The sequence below is a fragment of the Apteryx rowi genome, unplaced genomic scaffold, assembly GCF_003343035.1.
Source record: "Apteryx rowi isolate R43461 unplaced genomic scaffold, aptRow1 scaffold_4, whole genome shotgun sequence".
Taxonomy (NCBI): domain Eukaryota; kingdom Metazoa; phylum Chordata; class Aves; order Apterygiformes; family Apterygidae; genus Apteryx; species Apteryx rowi.
The window spans coordinates 6,755,332-6,765,684 of NW_020450529.1; the positions used below are offsets into that span (position 1 = coordinate 6,755,332).

Sequence of the window (10,353 nt, forward strand, 5' to 3'; positions counted from 1 at the left end):
GATGCTGAAGTTTGGCAGTAACATTCCTGCAGCACAGAAGCCTCTCACTTCACCGAAATTATTCCAGGCTTGGAGCACTCAAAACCAGGCATTCACTGCAAGCATAAGCTTGTGCCACTATCTGCAGTATGATTATACATCTAACAACACAACAGGCACTTTACCAACAGTGGGAGCTGAACACGCAAGCTTCAGGGTATGGCTTCTTTTCACACCCTGAAATAAATGCACTCAGTAATCACCATTAGAGTTTATTTTTCTTCATAACTGTGCATTTTTTAAAATTCAACAGTATGATTGAGTTATAGGCTACTAACTTCTTTAAGTGTGGTAACAGTTTTCATAAAACAAAGACCATGCGCTACAAGTGAGGAACAGGCCACTGAACTTTAGCTGGAATATACACAGACATTTTCAATAAATACTGATCACTTTATAACACTTAAATGGAATGACATTTTCAGATTTCTACATAATTCACTATGAAAACGACATGGGTAAGTTACATAAAAGCTTCAAATTTAAGGATATTTGCTTTATCATTAAACTAGTTCCTTTGTTAGAAAAGAGAAATGCAAGAATATTTGAAATGGAGTGTCACCTGGAAAATTTCCCCCCCTTATTTTTGGTACCTATTTATCAAGACAGAATTCCATCAAAACTGGCAATTAAAATATATATAAAAAGAAAAAAAGTCCCCTACACCACTTTCAAGAGTTCTTGCAGGCAGATAGATATCTTAATGAATTTGGAATGGGTTCCAAAACTGTATCTTGACATTTATTGCTTTTACTTGTAAACCTGAAATCCAGTTTATTCCTTTGAAGAGTGCCAGAAAAAGAGTCATTGAGATGAATGATTTAGCTTGTATCTTTGCATTCTGGTTAATAAGAAAAAAAAAAAGAGAGAGAGAGAGAGAGAGACCCACGCACAAGGTCACCACACACATACACCTTCATCTACAAAACAACCTTACAAGACTAAAGCAGAACAAGGTAAGTCCTAAAGTAGCAATGTGTAAAAACATCAATAGGGTAGAATCCTGGCTAGTCTAGTTTATCTGCAAATACTCTTTCTTCCTGTGTTTAGCTGTAGTTTAGGTGTTACGAGAGGAAGTTCTGGCTCCCCCATGAAGAGCTGTTTCTACAGATCTCAACAGAATCAAGATTTCAGAGAAAAAGGTGCATTTTACTGGAACCGATAGATGCATGGTATCATATATATTCTTCATGCTTAAATCTATTTAGACTGTTTCAGACTGCTAAAGGAGGAATGTGAGGYGAGAACAAGAACCCATACTCATTGCAAGAAAAGAGCTGCAGTTTTACTGTCTGCCRCTTGAGCTAACAACATGATCTCACTACAGTCCACTTTAATTAGGGGTTTTAGGGGTGCAAGAGATGCCTACTTTTGATACATTCCAGCTCCCCTTGAAGTTCGCCAGCTTAAAGGTGCTGYGTGGTATAATAAACTGGCTGAATTGCCGTTGTGGAGCACTGAGACGAAAGGGGTGCTACTCTTATTAACAGACAAGTCTGCTACAAAGACAGTTGGAAAGACAGCATTCCATAGGGTTTCCATCTCTTGCCCCCTCCCCCCCAGCAAGAAGAGACAAGCAAATAGGTTTAAGTTAGTATGTATTTGTGTAAACACCAGAACATTTACAATAGAAAAGTTACTCTCCTTGTATTCTTAGAGGAGTCCTGAAAACCTTGGAATACCTGTATCCTGCAAGTATTAATCTGTGCCACATGTGCATTTCCTGCTTTGTACACCAACTGAAAGCAAGCTTGAACAATAGTAAATAGCAACTACACTCCTGCAACAGGTAAAAATGCCACGTTACAATTGTTTATTCCTTCACTTTAGATATGTAGTCAGCCAGTTTGTTGATACTCTCCTCCTGCTGTTCTAGAGCATCCAGTATGATGCCCATAGGGGTCTTCTTCAAACCTATTCCTTCCATTTTGTTCTCCAGTTTGTTCTTTATGTTCCGGAGCCTCAGAGAAGCATGGACAAACATCACTGGATAACAGAAACGCACTGATTAATTGTTAATGCCCAATGAATGCATAATTCTTACAGCCTCCATCTTAAGACAAATTCAAAAGCCATGACATCATTTGAAGAAGCTGAAGTTCAAATGGCTGCTTAAATAACTGTAAGTACCCATTTAATATTCTTTACGCATCTCTGAAACAGTAATAACAGTAAAGATAGTTTGTGCTGTTTTGTGCTCTCCCCCCCCCCCCCCCCCCCCAAGTTTTGTTCTGGGATATTTTAGATAATGAGATAGTAAAGCCAAGAGCCAATTTAGACTCTGCAGACTTACTTGGGAATGCCCAAGTCTCCTAGTCCCCAGCCCCCCAGAGAAGCTAAAAATACTTACAGAGCAGAGGAAGTGTGATCCCAAACATGAACACCATGACGTCTCCCAGGTAGGAAATCAAGAAGTAGCTAGACAGCATAATGGCCACCACAAATGTAGTTGGGTACTGCTTCTTCAGCTTGCGGAGTATATCCTTGTTGTGCGACACCCACACAAACCCCATGAACACCAGCACCACCACAGTACCGCCAATAAGCATGTTCAGGGGACTCAGAAATCTGGAGAGAGAAGCGACAAAAAAAGTGCGTTTCAGAGCCTTCATTATTTGTATCCACATATCAAACACCCAGCTTGCTGGATAACTTAGTTACTAGCGAGATGAGGCATTGAAAAGTCAGTCATTGTTGGCATCAAAACCTTTATTAACCTCCGATTTTTACACAAAGGCTAAAAAAGCAACAAGTGCAACTGAACAAGTAATGCTTTGCAGTGAATTAGCACATTTAAACGATCTTGGTTTGTACATTCTCTCTGTAAGCATAGTTCAGGATAATGAGTTCCTGTAGCACCTCATTCCTAGAAACCCTTACCACCAGAACTCCTGTCTGTGCAATGCACTCACTTGACTTCAGACCCAGAGTCGGCAAATCCCAACGGCAGGTGGAGCCAGCAATCAATTGCACAAGGGAAGGATCTTTTCCCTACACATGACCAAAACCAGGCTCAGCCCAGACCTTCACGCTGAATAGCCCTTCACATTATCTTGTCTAGAGTCTCGAAAAGAAAAAGGAAAGGGGGAGTTGAGTACAGGAAGTTATTATTTCAAATGCTTTTAAATCTTCAATACCTCTGGAGTTTGATGCCTAGCATTCACGTCAGAATGAGTTCCTGGAAGTAACTTAACAGCAATTCACTACAGCAAGAAGAGAATGAAAGTCATTCTCTACCCCACTACCAAGGCTGATTATCTTCTCTGCTCAAGAAAGGACTGGTTACAGCAAACCTACATCAGGTCTTTGAGAACACTGTGACACTCATAAAAGTTGTTATACTCATTCCCTCACCAAGTCAACATTAGATTCTGGGGTAACTTCAGAGTAAACTGAMGAAGGGTTGTGTGGGTGGGGGGGAGGGAAGGATTTCCCAACAGTTATGATTCCAGAAGATACTGAATGAGAACAAAGGTTAGAACCTGGACTCTTACACCCCTTATTTAACTTCCACTTTACTGTTCTGAAAAATCCCTCTTCTTGTTTTATACCTGAAAGAATATAAGTTTCTATGAACCTGCAGAAGGAGCTTACCACCATCAGCACAACAGATGCAAGCCCAGGCCCAAACAAGCAGGCTCAAGAGTCAGGAGGAACGGTAGTACAGGATAAAGATCTCGCAGGAAGCATGAGAAAAGCCAGACTTGGCAAGAGGGCCGCTGCTGAGGTTTGTATTCTATTATTGTTATCAGAGTTACCAAGTAAACCTAGACATCGGGTGGAAACAGCTTTGGACTATAAACAGCATGTGTCCTTTTTTTGGACCAGGGCGAGAACATCACCTGCTCAAACCACTTTCCCAAGTATCTTAGAGGTTGTTTTGTCCTCAGTTTTCAGCTGTGACTTTGTTTAGCTTGTTCATATACTTTGCACAAAATCCAGGCTCCATTATATTTCAGTTATACATTAATAAGCTGTGTGATTTTGTGAGCACTGTGATTTACTTGCTTGTATGTGCACTGATCTAATTACATTGGTGCTGAATGCTCTGAGGTGCTGCAACCATCATGGTAGTACAATGCTGCTCAGATAAAGACAAATGTCATCAAGATTTACTCTTCTAGGCTTTGGAGTTGGTCTTACTTTTCCAAAGTTAATAGATACAATGAGTCATTACTCTGCACCACTGCTGAAGAGGATGCTACGGTTTGTGGTCTCCACTTGACATCCTGCAGAAGCAGATGAAATCTGTTGCTGGGCTGGTAAGCTGACACTGTACCTGCAGTGCCAGAGAGTGCTCTCCTAGAGAAGGAAGAGCCCTAAGAATTATTTCAAAGCAGAGACTGCCTCTTGATTCTTTAAGTCAGTTGTGCCAAGAGAACACAGGACAACTGGATAGAAATAGATTAAAATTCAAGCTGGTTCCCCACCTGCTTCTGCTACTCATGTTGGAGCACCAGCATGGCTTTGGGGAAATGGTGATAGGGCAGACCTGCTTGTTGCATCTGAGTCACTCCCTGCAGCCAGCCGGGTTATATTTAGCTCTGAACTGTCAATCTTAAATTTCCAGGCTGGAAAAAGTGAACAGCATTGCTCTGGAAAGCAGTCAGTTTCATGTGCGCCCTCCTGCAGCAGGAGGAGGTGACCCATGACTGGACTACACTGGCGTCCAATTTATATAAATACTACCACATGTACAAGATTCTTGAGGCAGAAGTCATCTCCAGCTCCCAGCTAGTTTTGAATAGAAGTGGCCAAACCTCAGTTAGACAGCTTGTAATAACCACGTTTCTCATTCCCCAAATTTACTGACAAGATAATCCTGGAGGGAATGAAGGGTAGGGCAAAGCTCCACTCTGCCACATTTTCCTCTCGACGTTTTATCTTCCCCACCCATCCCTCCAATATGGTTACAGCTTCAGAAACTGATGGAGAAGAGCAACCTTCCCATATTTAGAAGCAAAGGACTGAAGACTTCTCTGTTCTACATTTCTTTCCTACACAGGTTCTGCATAACTGGCTGGCTGTAAGGGACATAAAGGAGGTGGGGGAAACTACAACATACCCCCTCCTACCCACCCACCCCCCACAAATTCAAAAGATCCCACTTTCCTGGGTAAAGTTAATTGGACTACATGTTTTCTGAAGTGGGCTGCATTCCAACGCATACAAAGAAACAGTGAACATAAGTATCAAATGAGGTTATTCAGAGCCACATGAACACAGATGGAGATAGCAGTTGCCACTGAAAACTGGTATTCAAGTTATTAGCCATGTGTCCACAGACTTCAGTACTGTTGAATACAGTAATGGATAGTGTTTCATATGCCAAACTCCCCTTTACTGCTTGAATTGCCCGCAGATGCGGTGTAATTCACAGTGCTACCCAAGATTTTACCAAATATTACTGCATAGAAACTTCTTCTCTGCCAGTGAGATTTGTCAGGAAGGCAAACCTCCATTATCCATTTTTACTCAGATCAGTTGGCAAACCCCTTTCAGTAGCGCAATAGCTAAGCACTAGAAAGAAAAAACAGGCAAATTATTTCAGAACACCAGTGTCTGGGAAAAGCAGCACTGTACAAGGATCAGTGTAAGAGTCCTAGAAGTCACCTTATAACAGAATCACTAACATTGATATTGACCTTATTTATATCCAGATAAAATCGTGATCAGCCAAATTCATGCTCGGACAAGAAAGCTGGAAGTCTTTCAAAGCTGCAGAGACAAGGTAAGTGACCAGCCATTAATTATGTTACAAGGTACTTTCTAAATGTGATTCCCTTTAGGAAGGATTTATTGGACCTCTCAAATATTTAAACATGTAACACACAGACCTAGAAGCATGGCAGTGTTATGGTAGCTTGAGTTTACGCTACTCAGATGACTTGGAGGAAAAAACCCKCGGGAAGTTGGGGAAAAAACACAACTGTTCTCACTACCCCAAAAGAAATCAGTATAGCAGGACTAAACACCATTTAGAGGTGCAAAGAGCCCAGAACGAATGGCACCCTAACTGGATGCTCTGCTGCATTGCTCTCTGGGATAAGCAGAAACAACCATGGTAGGATGCTGCAACCGCCAGAACAGCTGGGACAAACTGACTAGGAAGAACCATCATCTACAGTTAGTTCCAGCAGTGTCTCAGGGCTACAGCAGCTACTTGCAGTTGTGCCCCTGCTGCCCTTCAGAGACTGCGCTTGCCTCAGCACTGGCTTCCATACAAAGTAAAGAGAAAAAACAAAATGAATATGAAAGCATTTTGCCTGGCTTCAGGCTGATGAAGGGCAGCAGGGTCACAGGCATTGTCCTGTGCTGGGTAAGACTATGCAACACTTAGTATTTGTTGGAGTAGCATCCAAGAACAGCACAGATACCAGCAGCTTGGAGTGTAGCTGCGTGGGAAGAAGTACTGGTAGCTAAGCAGACACCTCTGACCAGCAAAAATAGATTAAGATGAGATACTGCTTTTTTACTGCATTCACATTTCCAAACTCTGCCCTACATGTTTCACAGAATAGGTTAGAGGAAAGTCCAGAAAGCTAAACTTTTAGTGACTTACCACACTGCCTGTTCTTGACGGGTTATTTTGTATGTCTGCGCATAAGTGTGCGGATATAGCAGAAGAGATGATCAGTTTACTTGAAGAAGATATGGCTATAGCATAGGGGAAAACAATTAGGTAAGACTCATCTTTTGTGCAAGACAAGAAGCCTCCAGCAGCATGAGCCCAGAAAGAGGATAGTCCATATAAAAAGCACGAGCAAGTTACCTCCATCCTTAAATCTTTTCTGTTTTAGAAGATCAGCTCAGTGTGATTATTTAGCAGTTGCTGTCACACCTGTTTCCCTTCCACGTGACCAGGCAAGTCTGAACAAAAACTCTGAATAAGAAACTTGCAATCATTGAGAACAACATCCTTTTACTTAGAGCAGCTCAGTTAGGTCATTACATCAAATAAGCATGAAAATTCCCTTTTAAGAGAACTTGTATTCCACCATGTTCCAAGTGGTGGGCAGATGACAGCAGTTAAATGCTTCCTTCCTCATATATTAATTCAATGACATTACAGTATAGATCAAGTTCTGTCTCCCCTCTCCTCCTACGTTAACTTCAGTGAGGTTATATAGTTGTAAATAATGGTAGCATGTAAAAATATGAATGGCATGTTGTCCTCTCAGTAACAAGTCTGGTCACAGCCAGGTGATAGCTCTCAGCATCTAAAGATTTAGCAATGCTTCTTTACTTACTGCCTCTCATTTACATTGCTTTGAGAACAGGAGCCAGATTCCTTTCTGCAAAATTGCCAGCCCTTTATGAATTTATGTAGCATGCAACATATGTTTTGGAGCAATGTTCATTGCTCACTCATTCGTACTCTTTCATTAGGCATTAGAAGAACTAAGCATTTTACTGTTCTGGAGTCTTTGATGTGGCAAGGGAATTACTAAAAGCAAGTCAGTCAGCTAAGGTGGTGGTCTGGGAAAACAACCACTTGTTGATTGCTAGGGGTGGTACAGAAGGCCAGCAGATGTTTAGAGCAGAGGGGACAAAGGAGAAGAGACATGGGACTTTAGGCTGCTGAGGGATATTAATTCACACGAGAATGAAGACTCTCTTAAGTGAGGCACTCTGGAATCCATTACACTTTTCAGATACTATCAGATTTAAAAACTAATCTTTAGCAACTACCTGACAACAATAGCATAAAAACCCATGAATTTAAGTAGTTAGTTTGAGCAGCAAGACAGAGAAGCCCTGTGAGAGTAGGTGAGAGCAAAGACAAATGACACTTATTAAATAGACTGATAGTTTCAAGTTTGGGGGAACGAGTTGCAAGCTGTTGCGGGAGGCACTGTTTTTAATAAATATCTGTAAAGCACTCACAGTGACAGGGCCCTGGCTCCTGGCAAGAATGGGCAGTCATCATCAGTGCCCCTACATCTGGGAGAAGGGGAACAGTTTCATTTAGTTATATATATATATGTTTTTTTTTCCTTCAGTGGTTTACCGCAACAGTTGCAGGAAAAATGAGCACACTAGTCCTAACTCATTCTTAAAGGAATTTTTTTAGGAAGGAAAGAGACCAGGCTGCTGTCACCAGCCTGTTTTAGTAGAGTAGCACTCACTCAGTAGTTTTAGTTTCTCATTCACAGATTTATTATTCCCTGCTTACTTCTGCAGGTTGAAAGCAAGATACATGATGGGAAAGCACTGAACATCATTTACATGTAACAGTAGCTATCAGAGAAAGCAACTGGAGGAGGAAAGACAAGGGAACCATGCAGTAGAGATCATTAAAATTCCACTACACTCACCATAAGGTTATTCCATACCTCGTAGAGAGAGGGTGAAAGGTTGGAGATGTCAACTTTGTTGTACAAGAGGCAGTAAATTGAAACCATGGCATAAGTGCTGTACTTCCAGCATCAAGAAAGCTGTAGGCTACAGTTTCTATGTTAGCCCACCACTGCCACAGCTACCACGCTATTACCATGCTGAAAACATTATCTCTGCATTACACACCTGTCTTTCTAATTAGATGGTTTAAGAGCAGGTAGAGTTGGTTATGAGCTAAGTTTAGTTTTGATCACAGAACRACCACTGCATTAGCTGTTTGCATAATCCTGCCCCCAGGCCTGCGTAAAGGTCTGGAGTTCCTAAAAAGCCATGATTCATCATTTATCACTCAGGGATTCTTGCGCAGTACAGAATGAAACGCACAATTACAACTTAGTCATCGATATAAATTTATCAGGAGAACTTTCTTTGCCTTTTTCCACCTTTCTCCCAAAGACACAATGTGGCCAAGTGAAAACTGTTTAATAGAAGTGGATAGTTTTTCCTCTACTGAAGTGTTACTCTGTACCCTTCAGGGTTCTTCCCCCTTCCCCTTTTACTTCAGCATTAGAAGAATCAGATTTGTCAAGGTATCTAAGAGGGGCAAAAAAAAAAAAAAAAAAAAAATCTAAGATTAAGATCCAACTCCAACAGTTCCTTCTCCGGAATTTTTAACTCAGTAGGTTACCACTCAATATTAAGAACTAGTTGTTCTGATACTAATCTCTACCTCCTGTGGCTTCCTTCCACACTTGTGAGGYATCATACTTGATATGAACAAGAGAGATGAGAGCACAGAAAGGGAAAGGAATTTAGGAGACTGAGTAAAAGTTGTTGCCATTTCAGTTTTCCAGCCAGGGATAGCAAAACTGTTTGATTTTTTTCCCAGCTCTCTTGGGGGGGATGGGCTTTCCCCCTTGCTTTCCAGAACCACTTTGATTTGCCTAGTTGTTTAGAAATGGCTACAATATCTCACTGCTAAACAAGGGCAGATGAACACAGAAGTTTAGACCATAGCAGTGCAAGAATGGCAAGAGCATGGAAGTCTCTTTTTACCAGTCTGATAGTCTAGTGAGTTGACTACACCATAGCCCCACCAAAAATAGGAAGAAAACGCAGTATTTTGGGGCCCCTCCTTTCGCAAAACATAGCTCAAAACTCACTGCAACCYGAAGCATTTTAACTGAGAGTCTGGGTCAATAGCTTTAAAAGCCCTAACTAGATGCAACTCGTTTAACAAAAAACAGCTTTAGAAGAAGAATTTTAAGCCTTTGCAACATACAAGATAAGATACACTGCTGCCAAAGCCACTTTGGCCTAGCGGCTGGGCAATCTTCCAATTTAAGCATTTGCCCATTGAGGGGAGCAAAGGAAATTTATTCCTGCTTCCACATTAAAAGCTTAATCATCCTCTGCTGCAGCTCTTGCTTCAGATGTTGGGTCAAAAAGCTCTTAGAGCAACACTTGAAAGAGAGTCACGTAGGCCTTAATTCAAAAGATGGTTAGAAGGTTATTTCCCAATTCTCTTTAGGAAAACTGGACCTGATGAGAACAAACTACCAGCATATTGCCCTGCCCCAAATGAAACAAATGGGTACCCTAATGCATTTTATATTTAAGACTCTTCAGGATGAGTTAGGTCAGGAGTAAGAGAAGTTTATTCTGTTCCATGTTATAGTTTTGCCTTTTTGTAAAGGGGACAGAATTATTATTATTAATTCAAAGCAAAGTTTGTCTCAGCTTGTTCAGCTGCAGTTGACAGATTTAAGCAGGAAGCATTAGGTCACTGCAGAGGATGCAATTTAGTTTTTTCAGAGAGCAGCYACATCCAGCACTTAAACCCATCACTGCCTTCTGCCAGGCATACTGTGCCCCTGCAAAAAAAACAAAAGCAAACAAAAAAAACCCAAAACAAAAAACAACGCTCGCTACCTGGAGCCCTCACATTTGTGCCAAGCAGTTTGAGCAGCCTCA

The 10,353-nt window shown here is 41.4% G+C and overlaps 1 protein-coding gene across 1 annotated transcript in view; it reads right to left on the reverse strand.

The window, feature by feature from the left end:
• Positions 1–238: 238 nt before the first annotated feature.
• The window catches only part of ARL6IP5 (ADP ribosylation factor like GTPase 6 interacting protein 5), a 10,754-nt gene continuing 639 nt past the window's right edge, over positions 239–10,353 (reverse strand). The window contains exons 2-3 of the mRNA XM_026074821.1: positions 2,390–2,607; positions 239–2,025 (exon numbers count right to left, since the gene is read on the reverse strand). Coding sequence (XP_025930606.1) covers positions 1,853–2,025; positions 2,390–2,607 — 391 coding nt within the window. The 3' untranslated portion in view covers positions 239–1,852. The remainder of the gene's footprint in view (positions 2,026–2,389; positions 2,608–10,353) is intronic.